Below are 17,681 nucleotides of genomic sequence, written 5' to 3'. Positions count from 1 at the left end.
CATGCTGGGTGCTTCAGCAATTTCAACATACCTTTTTTCCACAGCTATGTGATCCACTACTGCAACTATAGTAAAAGTGAAATCCATTCACATACTGTAGACAGCACATGATAACAGTAACTTTAGCAAGTGACTGTATCTTTTTCTTTAACATGTTCATGTAATTAACCTATACTAAAACCCTTTTCTGTTCAGAATATAACTGGCAAAAATCATTCAATTTACATGTTGCCGTCAATGAGTTACAAACCCAAGCTCAAATGTTAATCGACAGAAAGTTGATCTATATTCTTAGATGGTGCAGAGGTAAGAACTGCTGCCTTATAACCAAAAGGTTCTGGGTTTGAGTCCGGGTGCTCTATATTTTGAGTAGTGAGCTGCTATTATAATTACTATAATAAAGACATACATTTGATTTCAGTCTGCAAGACCCAGTGTAAATTTTGGCAACTTGTAAAAGTTAGTGTTTTTTTTATTTTTTATTATTCAGTTTTATTCTTTCAGTGACGTTCATGTGGTACAACAAACTTGCCTCTCCCTCTCTGAGTTGATGATTTATTTTCATTCTTTTCACAAGTGCAGTGATGACCACAGTTGGTGCTGTGGTTGATGCCTGCTCAGATCTATTTGTTGTACCGGCAATCAAAGATACAATGTCCTATTACTTCTATCAGACTATCTACGCTACCATTTAGATCTGGCAGTGCCATGCTGACGGTGTTTGCACCCAAAAAGAATACCTCTGTCTGCATTTTCAGTACCATGCACCATAAAGTGGAGTACAGGCAAGAACTAAAAAAATGTTCAACTGACAACTCATGTTCAAATGACATAGCGTTTTCAAATAGTGACATTTTCATGTATGAATGTGTGTGTGCATGCACGAGAGAGGCAGAGACAGATTTAATTTCATTCAAGTGGTTGCAGGAAAATAAAATAAACACTTTCACAAAAGGTATAACGAAACAAGTGTGCTTTTATTCAAGAATAAAACTGAATAACAAAAAAAAGTGACAACAAGATATCAAGACGACATGATTCACCAGTGTTTGTGTGTCTGCTTATGTCCCTTCTGCGATATCTTTTACAGGTAGCAGATATTTACAAGGGCTGTTACATACTCAAATCAAAGGCTTCTTCTTTTTGGGCACATACACCATCAGCATGGCACTGCCAGATCTAAACACGAGCATGGCAAATTGCTCATACTGGCAAACTGGTAGAACCTGTTATTTAGTTAAGTAAAGCATATTAAGGGTGGAGTATAGTTGTGCTTCACAGTGACATTATTGAATTTGCAGTGATATATACATGCAGGTCCTGTTTTATTTCAACAAAAATACTGTTTGATGCCCTAAAACACATTCCAAGATTTTCTTGGATATAATCCCCCATAGCCTGTTTCCAGATAAGAGCAAGCATAAATCTGTTAATTTGGTATAGGAGACCCTGGCAAAAATCTATGGTGAAATTATTTTTTCAATAGCTTTGGTAATTACATCCAGGAAGTCCTTATATTGGGATGAAAAGATTTCAGCAGAAAAACACCTAAATTCTAGCAGAATAGCCTTCTTATGGGTAGTCTGAGATTATGGGTAAACACTCTCTCTTTCATTCTTTCCAAGGGCATGAAGTGGAAGCGGAAGCAAACAATGACCAACGGGGAGATGAACCGCGTCATTGAAGAATTCCAGGCTCTCGACATCCAGATCCAAAAACACCTGTCCAGACGGAGGCACCTGAGGGATCTGAAGGCTCATCTGCTGGAAAAATCCTCCCCGACATCTGAAATCGTCACAGCAAATTGCGGTTCAGTAACATCAACTTCGTACTATGCCGCTCACTTTCAAGGCTTGTACTGTGCCGCTCACTTTCAAGGCCAAGTGAGTTTCACTCCTGCACCTCATCATTGGCGTGACAACGCCAATGATGAAGAACTCGGCCTGTTTCAGCTATGTAGGTGGAGGTTTAAGGCTAGAACACCTCCATTGGCATAGGCAAGCATCTCCACCCAGAACCAGTTCGACCCTCTCCTCGCCCCCAGTTTGCCATCAACCCCAGATGATGTATTTGTGATTGGTGATTCAATCATACTAAACCTAAACATCGTATGCCCTAATCAGAAATTTTTTGTCTCTTGTTTTCCCGGTGTTCGTGTCAGAGATGTTATGAGACGTGCGCCAACAGTCAGAGAGCAGTTAGAGCATGTGAGCTTATTCAGTGCAGCAAGAACATGTTGATCTTTTTTTTCTTTCAGTACATGTGCCTTCCCTGTTTATTTATATACCTAATGACTACTCTGCCTGTCTGTCTCTCTATTACACAGTGCTCTGTCTGTCTGTATGTCATGGATCTTAAAAATAACGGTTATAAGGACACTTGTTCATGTTAATTGCAGTCTCAATTGTTAAAAAATATTTTAAAAGAAGCATCCCACATGAAAATATAACGATCTCATTAACTGACAGTGCATACCAATTTATAAATTTTATGTCTGTTTGAGGTTAAAAAGAAAAGACTTTCTCCCCAACGGGGAATCAAACTTAGGTCCTTGAGGCACGGCACGCCCTCTGCACTCTGAGTCAGCAAATCTTACTGCTAAGCCACAGAAGCTGTTGTATTGTTCTTGAACCTTTTGTGAAAGTGTTTATTTGATGTTTGGACTTTATGATTCACACACAGTTTATGCCTACATTTTGTAACATTTATTGCTAAAATATGAAAAAGTTTCTGTTTTAACAATGTGTTTACACAGATTACTGTAGAAACGGAACACACATGAAATGCGTGTGTTCCAAATAACAATCTATTATTTCTACGCTAAAACTCCACTTCACTCCTAGATAGTCAATCAAGGCATGAGCTGGGAGAAGTTTGTGTATGTTCTAAGTCGGTGGGGGGATGGAATAACCGGCTGCTTGCAGATGGTCTTTATCAGCACATTTACAGTACAAAGGACGCTGGCGGAGAGGTGTGATGGGATTTAAGGTGGGCTGCATCTACGGGTTTTTTCATAGGCTCTGGTAATTCTAGTGTTAATCGAATCTGCGCCTCCAAATTACACCTTAGCTCATGCGGATCGCCAAGAAAGGCGGCGGTTTAGCAAACATTTACTCAAGCCGGTTAAAGTGTAAAGATGTCAGTTTTGGTAAATTCAAGTCCTTTGAGTATCTTGCCATTGTTATTCGTGGAGTTTCTCAGTTTCTAGTCTTATCTGTGTATAGAGCTCATAAATACAATGCATCTTTCTTTGAGGAATTCTTAGACTTGGTGTCAATTGTAAATAAGAACTATGACACACTCCTAATAATCGGTGACTTTAACTTTCATATCGATAATCAGTGTGACCCGAAAGTAAAAGAATTCATGAACCTCCTGGACTCTTTAGATTTGAACCAGCACATTAGTCTGCCTACACATAAAGCAGGTCATACATTAGACATAGTAATTACTAAAGGACAAAAGGTTGATGTTAGGCAGATCATTGATATTGGTCTATCAGACCATTTTCTGTTACTATTTAATATAGAAATAATGATAGAACATATTCACGAGAAGCATATTGTTAAAAAACGATTCTCTGATTCATTAGCAGCTTCAAAATTTGCAAACATTCTAAGTAACCAGTCTGTTTGTAGTGCTTACTACAATAGTGAGAATAATGTAAATAGTAAGGTGGAAAATTTTAATATTAAGGTGAGAGCTGCTGCTGACATAGTCGCACCTGAAAATATACTTAAAAAAATCTTCTAGTACTGTTATACCGTGGAAGACCCAAAGAGTGTCCAATCTTAAGAGAACATGTTGGAGAGCTGAGAGCAAATGGAGAAAAACTAAACTGACTATCCATTATGAAACATTGAAGGTTAAAATAATAGAATACAACAACATAGTCCATCTTGAGAGGCGCTGTTATTTCTCTAGTATTATAAATAACAATGCCAGTAATCCCAGTCTTATTCTCTATGATTGATCATCTGATAAATCCAGGTCACTTAATGGGATGCCTCCAAAAATCTTCCAGTGAAACTTGTGAGGCTTTTGCTGTATTTTTTAATCAAAAAAATAATGATATTAGAAATAATATAGTACATCTCCCCAGTATTGAACCACTTAAACCCCGGTACTCCATTTTAAACAAATTAAATTCTTTCACCAGGATTTACCTGATTTATGTAAAATAATTTCTCAACTGAGACCCTCCACCTTCGTCCTCAACCAACAAGTTTTTTCAAAGAAGTATCAGGCATGCTAATTGATAGTATTCTTGACATAGTAAACTCGTCATTAGATACAGGGGTCTTCCAAGACTGTCTTAAGAATGCTGTAGTTAAACCCCTGCTCAATAAAAATAATCTTGACTCCTCTGCTTTTGAAAATTTTAGACCTATTTCCAACCTGCCTTTCTTAAGTAAAATTCTATAGAAGACAGTCATTATGCAGCTTAATGACCACCTCAATAAACATGCTATTATTGATAAGTTTCAGTTTGGTTTCAGAACAAATTACATAACAGAAACTGCACTTGTTAAAGTAGTAAATGACTTGCGGGTAAATGCAGACAGAGGCTGTTTATCTGTTCTCATCCTCTTGGATCTGAGTGCCACATTTGATACCATTGATCACAGTATTCTCAGAAATCGCCTTAGTCAATGGGTGGGCCTCTCTGGCAATGTCTTAAGTTGGTTTGAACCCTACCTGGCAGGTAGATAATTCTTTTTAAGTTGTGGTAATTATACTTCAAAGACCCATAATATTCTATATGGTGTTCCATAAGACTCTATCCTGGGTCCTGTGCTCTTTTCGATTTACATGGTTCTGTTAGGTCAGATTATCTCAGGGCATAACGTGAGCTACCACAGCTATGCTGATGACACACAACTACACTTATCAATGGAGCCTGATGACCCGACTCTCTTAATTCACTGACACAGTGTCTTACTTGTGTTTCTGAATGGATGAGTAGTAATTTTCTCAAACTAAATAAAGGGAAAACAGAAATTTTAGTGATTGGCAAAAATGGATATAATGAGATTATTAGAAATAAACTTGATGCATTAGGATTAAAAGTCAAGACGGAGGTAAGTGTAAGTGCAGTGTAAAACCTTTCAGTCCTGCTCATTATTCTGCAAAAAAAAAAAAGAAAAAGAAAAATCTAAAGCTCTAAGGAGAAACTATTGACAGCTGGCCTTGCTCAAATGCCACTATAGAAACCAAAAAGAAGCCACCTCCTAAATGACGCCAGCCCCATGTTGGCATAAAATTTAAGAAAATACAACACCAAGCAGAAAACATGAAGGTAACGAATTGTCTCATGCCAAAAGGCATTGCCATGACAATTGATTCCAATGCTTCTAAATTATCAGAAAAAGCCAACAACATAGATCTTCTGACTACTGCTTTATCTGGTAATGATCACTAAAGGATTAGGGCAGATATCTACACTTCTAGTAAATTTTAGGCTGTTGCAGTGACATCATAACAGTACTGTATCTGACAGGCAAAGAAGATAGTAGGAATGCATTAAGAAAAAAACACAAAAAACACAAAATAATCATTGCTGTGACATTTGAAAGAGTTTTTCTCCTAAGATACAATTTCCCATTATGCCCATGATGTTTAGCCAGACTGTCTATGATCAAAATATAAACATTATCTGTATAGAGCTGTAGCATATTCTTACCTTGTAAGCTGCTTTCTATAATGAATCAGGTAAATAGAGAACAGTAAAATATTAAACAGCCAAAAAAATAAAGGTGCCTGCACATCACCAACAGAAACTCAAGACGTTGCCTCCAAGATCATAAACCTTACAGGGAACCAAATAATATATTCAACAACTAATTCTTATGACGTCTAGAACCTTTGGTACATGAATTATAACAGGTGGTAGTGCAGGAGTTCCAGAGCCAAATACTGTACATAGGTTACAACTGGTTTTAAATTGGAAAACATGGAAGGAGTGGTGAATCCTTAAGTAACAGTATAACACCAGCCTAATGGTAACAGTACCCACATTTTTAAATATCTTATAAAGACTTAAATTACTTGGAGCCAGCTTTTGTGAAGGAACCAATAACTGTGAATCCTTTGTAGACATCCAAACATGTTTACCAAATATTTAGCACCCTTAGGTGTTTATGGTGTTGGTGATCAGCATACTTTGTGATTGCAGAGGATTCCTTGACTCTATCGTGCATACTGGCCCACAATCTCTGAAAATCTGAGTGTGCCATGTGCCATGCCAACCATGCACATCCAGGAGTCCCCAAATACGCACAACCAAAGTAAGCATTACCACTCCAGGGTAAGAGGGGATGCTGCTACTAACAGTATCCTGTCCTTGCTCCATACTCCATAGAAGATGTTCAGAGAGGGCACTCACACCTGGCTATGAAATTCGGAGCAAGCCCTGGCCCTTCTGGTCAATCTGCTTTATAAAGAAATGATTTAGAAAGGTGGCGTCCTTATACCAACTAGAACTTTTTTCCCCTAGAGCCAGAGATGTGTTACAGGAAGCAGAGCAGGAAGAAAGCCAGTGTGACTGAATATAACTGTCTTTTATGTTGTGTGTTTTGGAGCACTGGATCTTTTTTTTTTCTTTTTGAATTAAATGGGGTTATCAGAGTGGCATCCCAACACTTTTCCCTATTTCTGACTGCTTACTCACCACCAGCCACAGTGGCAAATTTCTTATACTGGAGAGAGTGAAGTTGATACAGACAAGAAAAGTAGTTTTTAACAATATACTGCTGCGAAAGTGTATTTATGTGAACTGTTGACATACTTTAATATTCATTCCAATTTTCATATTTTGTTTGACTGGTAATTTAAGGGTGATAACCTGAAGAAAGGTTTATTTAAGTGTCCAAAATATTAATAAAGGTCTTCAAGAACCTAGAAACAAAGTAGGGACCTCAATTAGTTACAGTAGACATTGAAAGGCTACAGAGAGTAAATACACGTTTACACATAATTCAGCCACAGCTTAGCTAAATAAATGTTTCTCAAAGGAATCACCTTTCCCCATGAAAACCCTGAACCCTGCATACAAATTATTGATAAACAGAAATATGCTACCAAGTTCCTTTGGGTGTGGTAAAAGTTCTAGAAAAAAATTGCTGGACAAAAAAAGAAAGATGGAGCTTACATCCCTGCATTGATTATCAGGAAATAAATTGCATAACTGAGAAAAAGCAACAATTATCTGTTCCACCATAAATCTTCAAAACTTACTCAGGTCACTAGCTGTACTATATTTACAAAATTCAATAGTACTTCAGTCATTTATAAATTATATTTTTTGTGATATGTTAGGAGTTTTTGTTTTGGTATGTACAGATGATATAGCAAATTTCTCTAACAATAGGGGGCTTACTAAAATTCTAACAAATTTCTGATTTGTGTTACATGCAAAAATATGTGGCTTAAAATTGAAGTTTAATTTTTGTATTTCATCATTCTTTATGGCTATCCCAGTTTATTAATTGAAAAGACATGCTTTATATGTTTTGTAAATGTTTCAGATCTTCATGCAGTTAATGTTTCAGTTTATTAAGAGCCTAACTTAAAATAATTTGAGTTCTTCAGTATCTTTTTTTGACCCAACACCTTTTAACTTTTATCCAAGTACATTTATGAACTAGTACCTTTGCTTAAGTAATAATTTTGTTAAAGTAACAGCACTTTTTTACTTGACTACCAGGCCGGTCTACCCCACTCAACTCTGGTTATAACACTGCTTAAAATATATCAGGTACACAATCAGTACTAGCAAGAAAGAGGCATAGGACAGGAGCAAACGTCACATTAATTTTATTTATTTTTGCAGGTCACAGTTTAAATGGAATGCAAATAAGTTATTTGTGAAACTTAACTTTCTCTAAACTTAACTATTTACAGGTGGTAAGATCTGTCTTCTGGCATAATCTGCAAAAATTTTGGAGAATAACATTCAGATCAACAAACAGAAGGAATATTAGTAATACCTGATATGGTTGTTGTTGTCACTGTTGTGGTGGTTGTGGTAGTGCTTGGAACTGTGAAAAAAAATACAACTCAAAAGAAATCATGACATTTTTAGCAAAGAACAAGACAATTCAAAATGGACTTTGTGGGTTTAAACATTTATACTTACGTGTTTACTTCCTATGCAGGTTCCTATGCAGGTTTAGACAATCAACCAACAACTATTATTGAATTTTGACAAGTTTTTCCAAGATGTTTTAAGTATTGTTTCATTTTTTGTCAATTTTTTCTGTATATACCAGATCACCAACAATATTCCCAAACTCCTCCATTAAATTTTCTAGAAAGTTCTATACTTTTTGAGAGATTACTGGTTTCTTTAATGGCTTTGCCAGTGATAATGGACTTACAGTGCAAAACTCTCACTGGCTTAGGTGACACTCAAGTGCGCTTAAGAATCTCTATAAGCCTTCACCAGCTCTGGAGTTAGTGTGATGTTTGCACGATTTAATTTACATGGTTCGTGTCAGGAAGCAGAAATCAGCAAAAGAAAAGCACAGAATTATTAAAAATATATTTACAAAGTAAGGAAGAAACAGTAAAATGTTTTCTTAAAAAATAGGACACTTGCATGCCAACCTTTTGTTAAAATGTAAAGCAAATGACAGTGCACCTTATCCTATTTTTTTTTACAGTATTATGAGATACACTAATGATAGGTACTTCCTCAGTAAGCCACTCAATTACCAGAGCTTGCAGTGCCCGGGGATCCAAAACACCATGGAGTGTAATCATATTTTACAGTTAATTTTAATTGATTAAATGCAGTGTTTAATTTAGTATTATCGTGTTTGCACATTTGCAAGTTTAATGTTTGAATGTCTGCGGTGGGTTGGCGCCCTGCCCTGGGATTGGTTCCTGCCTTGCGCCCAGTGTTGGCTGGGATTGGCTCCAGCAGACCCCCGTGACCCTGTGTTCGGATTCAACGGGTTGGAAAATGGATGGATGGATGTTTGAATGTTCATTGTGTTTTAAGGTTGCAGCTAAATTTAACTTAACATTGACGCTTTTATATTATGACTAGCGACTGGGAGCCCGATTGTGAAATCCATACTTTCTCTGCAAAGAATTATTTGGTTTTTTAAGTCCTTCAAATGATTTTGTTATCATGCCACTAATTTTTGCTTAAAATAGACCTTTTCGGCCGATGTAATGAAGAGCTTCCTGTTTAAACGGGGCTGCAAGATGTAAACTCAGCTCATCAGTGCACCTTATTTGATTTTTTCCGGCAAACAAATTTTCAAAACAAACTGTATTTTACGACTCTAATCAGAGTCGGAGTAATAATTATGTTGGCGTGGTCATTTTAGATCTGAGATCGGCTAAAATTTAAACAATGACCATTGTTAATACCCAGCCGTCATTACTCAGTTTGCCAATAGATGTCAGAAGGACGGATGCCAAAACCAAACTATCCAAAGATAGATTTCGACGTACCAAGCAAATGGCGATATATTCTAAATTACTTACGGTTCTGGAGCTGTTGAAGGGTTTAAGTCAGTCGATGATGTTAGTCCTGGAAAGTACGCCCCACCAAACCAACGTTCCAAAAACCAACTGAACTTACTGTTATCTGCTTGAACCAACACCGATTTACTATACTTGGCTGTCCAGCGGCGTCACTGAAGCAGTCGAACATTCTTAGCCAATCAAGCAATACTGCATCCGCGTTTGCCACGTTATGTTCCAACTACAGAGGCAGAGTCCCATTGCATGGTTCTAACTTGTATTGAGTCGAGGTATTGACGCGAACACCATACATATGGGTTATTGATGCGAACACCATTCATATGGATAGTATCAAATTATATATAAGGATAAGCTGAGATGGGAGATGGAAAACGAAAGCCAGATGTTTAAGGCTGTAAGGTGAATGTGCAACTGGAATAGTAAATGGCTGAGAGGACCTACTCACATCTGTTCTCTATGTCATCAACCTGTATCAAATAAATTGAAGGTTTTGCAGAACTATATTAAGAAAGTTTTCATGTACAGTGAAATAGTGGAAAGTAAATATTTAAAGTGTTAATATGGATCAACTTTTCAATGGTTACTTTTACTGTGCAAGATTTTAAATTTAACATTGGAAATTTTACTGTGTGCAATTTGGGGGTTTACAAATACGGTATGATTATTCTGCTTGATCACACTCATATTAGGAATAAATCCATTGTTGAGGAATCTTAATTGCTTGTAAAAAACAATTTCCTTCCTTGTGAGAGACTGACACCTTTTCCAGGAATTTTTCGTGCCTTGCACTGTGATTTTCCCATAACCCTGTTCTGGTTATGCAGGTTTAGAAAATGGATAGATTTCATTCCCTCAATGTGTAAATCATCTGTGAATTGAACGTTGTCAGGTAGTGACCAAGAGCTACACAAGATGTATCACAACTTTGCATCAGTCAGGTGGTGGCCTAAAATATTCTTCAAAAAAATTTAACAGACTGCTGTAGTTAGTGCCTTTTTTCCCTGATACATTAGAACATGTCAGTCAGTCATTTTCCAACCCGCTATATCCTAACACAGGGTCACAGGAGTCTGCTGGAGCCAATCCCAGTCAACACAGGGCACAAGGCAGGAACAAACCCCGGGCAGGGACCCAGCCCACCGCAAGGGCACACACACACCAAGCACACAATAGGGACAATTTAGAATCGCCAATGCACCTAACCTGCATGTCTTTGGACTGTGGGAGGAAACCAGAGCTCCCAGAGGAAACCCACACAGACATGAGGAGAACATGCAAACTCCACACAGGAAGGACCCGGGAAGCGAACCCAGGTCTACTTACTGCGAGGCTGCAGCACTACTACTGTGCCACTGTGCCGCCCCATTAGAACATGTAATTCTTCTAAAACTTAAGAACGTAATTCTTCCAAAAAACATCAAATCTAGTTTTAAAAGTCCCTAAAGTCCTACTGTCCACCACACTACTTGGTAGTCTATTCTATTTCTCTGTTCAAAGAATGATACCAACTAATTGGACTCACATAACGACCAATTTGCAATCGCAGCCAGTATTTTTTTTAGTGTAGTTAAGATTTGCACCTGGTCCTTTATTTTCTTGTGCATTTCATGCATACTTCGTTTATTACAATTTCCATATATTCCCATTTTGAATGCCCTCATCACTTTATACTTTTGTTTTCATTGGATCACTGTTTAAAACTGCTACTTCAAACACACCTCTTAAGGTGTGGTTTTTCTTTCACCACTAAAAGATTCCTGCTTCCCTCCAATCTTCTCACAAACCTTCAAGAAACACATGAAAGAGCTTGGTGAGAGACTACTGAGATGCACACAAGTGAGAACCTCACCGTTTATTATTGAGAAACCATCCCGTTATCTCTCTCTTGCCCTGGATCTACCATTGGATCATTCTTCAGGAAGCTGTAAGCCAAACATGACAGGCAGCAAGGCAGAAATCTTAACTACATACCCAAACCACCTTAACCATTACCTCTCAGGCCAGGAAAGTAGTGATTCTACTGCAGTCATCATGTTTTGGTAAACTCCTCTCCCTGTTCTAGACAAGTGAGCTAAAAAAAAACTTTATTTTGGCCAATTGTATTTATAGTCTTGATCTTTAAATCTCTTCCCAGAACTTGTATCATTACAAAATAAATAACAATGGAATAAAAAACCTAAGAGCATCTTACGTGTCATTCCAAGTGCAAATATGGCATCACTCTCACTTTCATCTTTATAAATGGCTGATAAAGAAACTTCATACTCAGTGAATGGCTCTAAATTGTTGAGGATGACTGTGTCTTTATTTCCATTTAATATCAGCTGTAAAAATAAAAAAAGGTTAAATTAGTTTGTAGTCTATTTTCATATTTCTTCAAACTGTGCACTTTTTTTCCTTCAGAATAATTGGTGAAATTCTACTCTGTAACAGCTTGCTATGATCTCATGTTATTCTGATTTTCTCTTTGAGTGAACTTTTCTTATTAATAAATCTCTCTCTTTGTATAAACGTGTACCTCAACTGTGTTGAATAAATGAACCTACACCTTTAATAATATTACCCAGGGAAATGTGCAAGTCCATAAAGAATCCTGATTGATGAGTGGTTATTTAAACCTTGTATTTTGAAGTAGGGGAACACAGAGACAGAAGAAATAAGGTGGGTCTCACTTATGGGAGTTTCTTCTTTGAATGTGAAGACAAGTACAGTGCTACACTTTCGTTAGTTTAGAGGAGTGAACAGGTGCCACTGAATTCAACATAGTCATCAGAAGTGTTATGCAGAGTAGTAATGAGTAAACCCCGTTGAATTTGGCAAAATCAAGGAAATGTCCATGAACTTCACCAAACTCTGCCAACTGCAATGAAGTCAATAGGGATGGAGGAACTGAACAACTTCTGAGTAGATTATAATGGTGTATTGGTCTTTCATTTGTCCCTACAGGCTAGAAAAAAGTTTGCCAACTATGCTAGACAGATTATTGTGCTCAAATATGTAATCTGAGCTGAGAGGCAGCAGTGCAAGTCATTGGGGTGGGGGGACGGGTCCTAACTGTATGCGCCAAACAGCAGTCTGGAATACCCACCCTTTTTGGAGTCCCTGGAGGGGGTGCTAGAGGGCATACTTTCTGGGGACTCCCTCGTTCTGCTAGGAGACTTCAATGCTCATGTGGGCAATGACAGTGAGACCTGAAAGGGCGTGATTGGGAGGAATGGCCCCCCCAACCTGAACCCGATTGGTGTTTTGTTATTGGACTTCTGTGCTCGTCACAGATTGTCCATAACGACATAACGAACACCATGTTCAAGCATAGGGGTGTTCATATGTGCACTTGGCACCAGGACACCTTATGCCTCAGTTCGACGATCGACTTTGTGGTCATGTCGTTGGACTTGTGGCCACATGTCTTGGACACTCAGGTGAAGAAAGGGGCGGAGCTGTCAACTGATCACCACCTAGTGGTGAGTTGGCTTTGATGGTGCGGGAGGATGCCGGTCAGGCCCAGTAGGCCCAAACGTATTTTGAGGGTCTGCTGGGAACGTGTGGCTTGGAGGTGGGGGACATTGAGTCCGAATGGGCCATGTTCCGTGCTTCCATTGCTGACCGGAGCTGTGGTAGTAAGGTGGTCGTTGCCTGTCATGGCGGGAATCAACGAACCCGTTGATCGACACTGGCAGTGAGGGATGCCGCCAAGCTGAAGGAGAAGTCCTACAGGACCCTTTGTCCTGTTGGACTCTGGAGGCAGCTAATAGGTACCGGCAGGCCAAGCAGAATGCGGCTTCGGTGGTTGCTGAGGCAAAAACTCGGGCATGGGAGGAGTTTGGGGAGGCCATGGAGAACGACTTTCGGACGGCTTCGAGAAGATTCTGGTCCACCCTCCGGCATCTCAGATGGGGCGTGCAGTGCGGTGTCAACACCATATATGGTGGGGATGGTGCGCTGCTGACTTCAACTTGGGATGTTGTGGGTCGGTGGAGGGAGTACTTCGAAGACCTCCTCAATCCCACTAACATGCCTTCCAATGAGGAAGCAGAGCCTGGGGACTCGGAGATGGGCTCCCCCATCTCTGGGACTGAGGTCACCGAGGTAGTCAAAAACTTCTTGGTGGCAGGGCCCTGGGGGTGGATGAGATACGCCCAGAGTTCCTCAAGGCTCTGGATGTTGTAGGACTGTCTTGGTTGACACAACTCTGCAACATTACATGGACATCAGGGACAGTGCCTCTGGATTGGTAGACCGGGGGTGCTGGTCCCCCTCTTTGTAGTTTCCAACTACAGAGGGATCACACTCCTCAGCCTCCCTGGAAAAGTCTATTCGGGGGTTATGGAGAGGAGGGTCTGTCGGATTGTCGAACATCGGATTCAGGAGGAGCAGTGTGGTTTTCGTCCTGGTCGTGGAACAGTGGACCAGCTCTACACTCTTAACAGGGTCCTAGAGGGTGCATGGGAGTTTGCCTAACCAGTCTACATGTGTTTTGTTGACTTGGAAAAGGCGTTCGACCATGTCTCTCAGAGAAATCCTGTGGGGGGTGCTCCGGGAGTATGGGATACCGTTCCCCCTGATAAGGGCTGTTCAGTCCTTGTACAACCGGTGTCAGCTTGGTCCGCATTGCCGGCAGTAAGTCGAACCCGTTCCCAGTGAGAGCTGGACTCTGCCAGGGCGGCCCTTTGTCACCGATTCTGTTCATAACTTTTATAGACAGAATTTCTAGGCACAGCCAGAGCATTGAGGGGGTCCGGTTTGGTGGACTCAGGATTGGGGCACTGCTTTTTGCAGATGATGTTGTCCTGTTTGCTTTATCAGGCCGTGATCTTCAGCTCTCTCTGGATCGGTTCGCAGCTGAGTGTAATGAGGCTGGGATGGAATCAGCACCTCCAAATCCGAGACCATGGTCCTCAGCTGAGAAAGGGTGGAGTGCCTTTTCAGGGTTAGCGGCGAGATTCTGCCCCAAGTGGAGGAGAAGGAGAAGAATGGAGTATGAGATCGACAGACGGATCGGTGCAGCATCCACAGTGAGACCCGTAAGGCAAAGCTAATTTACCAGTCGATCTATGTTCCTACCCTCACCTATGGTCATGAGCTGTGGGTAGTGACCAAAACAACGAGATAGTGAATACAAGCGGCTGAAATGAGTTTCCTCCGCAGGGTGTCTGGGCTTTCCCTTAAAGATAAGGTGAGAAGCTCAGTCATCTGGAAGGGGCTCAGAGTAGAGCTCCTCCGCATCGAGAGAAGTCAGATGAGGTGGCTCGGGCATCTGATCAGGATGCCTTCTGGACGCCTCCCTGGTGAGGTGTTCTGGGCACATCCAACCAGGAGGAGGCCCTGGGGAAGACCCAGGAAATGCTGGAGGGACTATGTCTCCTGGCTGGCCTGGGAACGCCTCGGGATTCCCCTGGAAGAGCTAGAAGAAGTGGCTGAGGAGAGGGAAGTCTGGGCATCTCTGCTGAAGCTGCTGCCCCCGTGACCCGATCTCGGATAAGCGGAAGAGGATGGATGGATGGCTCATCTATGCCAGACACAGCAAATTTTCCGTTAAATATTCAGCGAACAAGGCTTCCAGCGAACACAGCATATTCGCTGAGAAAAACACTTTATAACATTTTGCCGAGCCATATTCATGGAGAGTATAATTTGCTATGAGACATACTTCGGGAGGTTCTTCATAATCCATTACTATATTTTAGAATTATCTGTATGACAAAATAGTTTACTTTTTGGGGGGATCTGTTAATCGGTCATCTTTAACAATTCATGGACACTCACAGACACATGTCATCCTTGATATGCATCACAATATTTGAATACAATCCAGATTGTTGAGGCTTCATTATAACTGGATTACACAACAGAATATACATCTGCACAATAACTGACTGTTACATTTTTATATTCTTTAATCATCATATCTGTACTTGTTTACTGTCAATGTAGATGGAAACTGTAATGGGTTCCTGATTTTGAAATTTGCTTTCTGAATATATACTATATAAATTACAATTTATGTGAATTTTGGCTCACCGTGGGCATATAGCACATTGGTGAGTTACAGGTTTTTGAATGACTATCGTCCACACTAACAAAGTATCCCAACTATATATATCTGAATAGCATCTTATTAAAACAAAATTCAGCATACATTCCACTTCCATCATCCAAAAATGTCTATCAATAACAACTGCAATTTAGCAAAATAGTCAAAACACATATAGGAAATTTGTATCTTATAAACTCACCACGTACCTTTTGTTTTACATTAAGTTTATCCAATCGAGTAATTTAATGTAACAAAGACATTTAGATTTAATTAAAACCACAACTGAATATAGTTAAAACTGAAACAAGACTTTTATAGATCAAATTGTTGATGGCATCTGAACATGCACTTACTGTATTTAGGGTCATTTTTCTTTAGTAATGTTCCTCTTGCAGCAGAGTTACTACTAGATCATCCCTTAATAGAGGATTAACTACAGGAGACAACCAGGATTGTTGGACCTTCTCTATTTATTAATTTTGTGGCATTTTCCTGTGAACGGATCATACTGTACAAACCTTACTCTGCAAACTCCATTTTTTGAAATGCTATTTGCAAGAGGTGTTATTTGTTTATAATTTTTTTAACCAGGTTCTTAACAAATGCTGAAAACAGGACAAACAAACAAAAACCTACTATATTGTTCTAAAGAAGCAGAATCAAAGTGAAAAAGGACCATGGGCAAAAAATGTAGGAATTTAACCTTTATATAAACCTGATCTGCAGCCTATTTTCCGTCAACAATTCTGTCAATGTCTGTGATAATTTTGCTCACTCCTGAATTCCACCTAGTTTAGTGTCATATGAAAAACCTTAACCACCTTAATTGTTACATTTTTATTTTAACAAAAACCCTAACCCATGGAACCTCACGTTAACATCAAATAATTCAGAATAGGTTAATTACATCAGAACATGCTGCTTTCAGTGTTTAAAAAAATTACACCCATATGTAATCTGAGTTTTGAATTTTCATTTCTTTTAAACACCAGCTACCTACATACCTTAACAAAAACTCTTTGAAGAACAAACAAAGTAATACTGTATAAGTCACAATTTTTGCTTAAACACAAAATGTTTGTATACTGGTGAAACATAACCTGCCCATTTAAACTCCTGTTAACTGTTCATCTATACGCCAGCATTTTTTACGTGTTCATCAGTTAGTGATTGTTTCAACTTATTTGTCAGCATTATAATTTAAACCAAAACTGAGGGTTGAGGTGATCATGAGATTGACTAATGTATGTGTGTGGCAACTTTTTTTTTTTAATCAAAATGGATAATAATGGTAAACAGAAGCTACATTCACAGGCAAAGCTTTCAATTTACCATTCAAACTATATCTACATTCCAACCTATTGTCACAAGTGGTTACAGAAAGAATGAGATGAAGATGGGTTCAAGGGAACAAAGTGAGTTTTTGGTACAAGGTTACTAGTCTCACCTCCTAAGACAGGGTTTGAAGATAGACAATTATAAATAACCTCAGAAACAGAGTGGTTGCTGCCTATGGAATAAGAGGAACCAGTTAAGGCAGTCTGGATGTGTAATTAGGATGCCACATCAACACCTACCCAAGGACATATACTATGCCCAGTCCACTGGGAGAAGATGGAAAGGCAGACACAGGACACACTGAAAATAATATATCCCTCTTGACTGGCTTGGCAGCATCTGAGGTTTTACAAGAAATGCTTGTGAAAGTTGCTGGGGATGGGGTGGCCTGATCAGCTCAGCAAACTGTGTTGCCAATATGAGAAAAAGACAAATGAAAACAATGATGATGACAATACATTTTAAACTAACTGTCCCTTTTCCCCATGTGCAACATTTTCAAATTTGTCTCCTTAAAAAAGCTGGTGTAAGAGTAATTGATGACCCTCTCTTTCTGAGAGGAGATCATTTAAGGTTATATGTGCAATTATTTGTAAACCTGCCTCTTTAGTAAAGGGTAATAAACTATATCGAGCAAAACAGTGTTTCAGATAATACATAATGAAACTACTACCTGCAACAGAAATATATATTAAATTAATAAAATTAAAGCACTAGGCTAAAATATTTCAGCACATCAATTGTACAGAACCACTCTCAGTTTTACAAGTGAATAAGTAAATTTGTAGAAAACAATGTAAAAATAAAC

General features: G+C 39.2%; 1 protein-coding gene across 3 annotated transcripts in view; it reads right to left on the bottom strand.

Annotated features, from left to right (window-relative positions):
* Positions 1-17,681, bottom strand: part of col14a1a (collagen, type XIV, alpha 1a) — a 501,463-nt gene that overhangs the window by 249,599 nt on the left and 234,183 nt on the right. For all 3 annotated transcript variants that reach the window (XM_039736768.1, XM_039736767.1, XM_039736766.1), the window contains exons 14-15: positions 11,690-11,822; positions 7,989-8,039 (exon numbers count right to left, since the gene is read on the bottom strand). In XM_039736768.1, coding sequence (XP_039592702.1) covers positions 7,989-8,039; positions 11,690-11,822 — 184 coding nt within the window. The remainder of the gene's footprint in view (positions 1-7,988; positions 8,040-11,689; positions 11,823-17,681) is intronic.

The sequence above is a fragment of the Polypterus senegalus genome, chromosome 15 (assembly GCF_016835505.1).
Source record: "Polypterus senegalus isolate Bchr_013 chromosome 15, ASM1683550v1, whole genome shotgun sequence".
NCBI classification, from domain to species: Eukaryota; Metazoa; Chordata; class Cladistia; order Polypteriformes; family Polypteridae; genus Polypterus; species Polypterus senegalus.
Note: the sequence above shows the minus strand (reverse complement) of the source record. Positions and strands in the feature narration are given on the sequence as shown.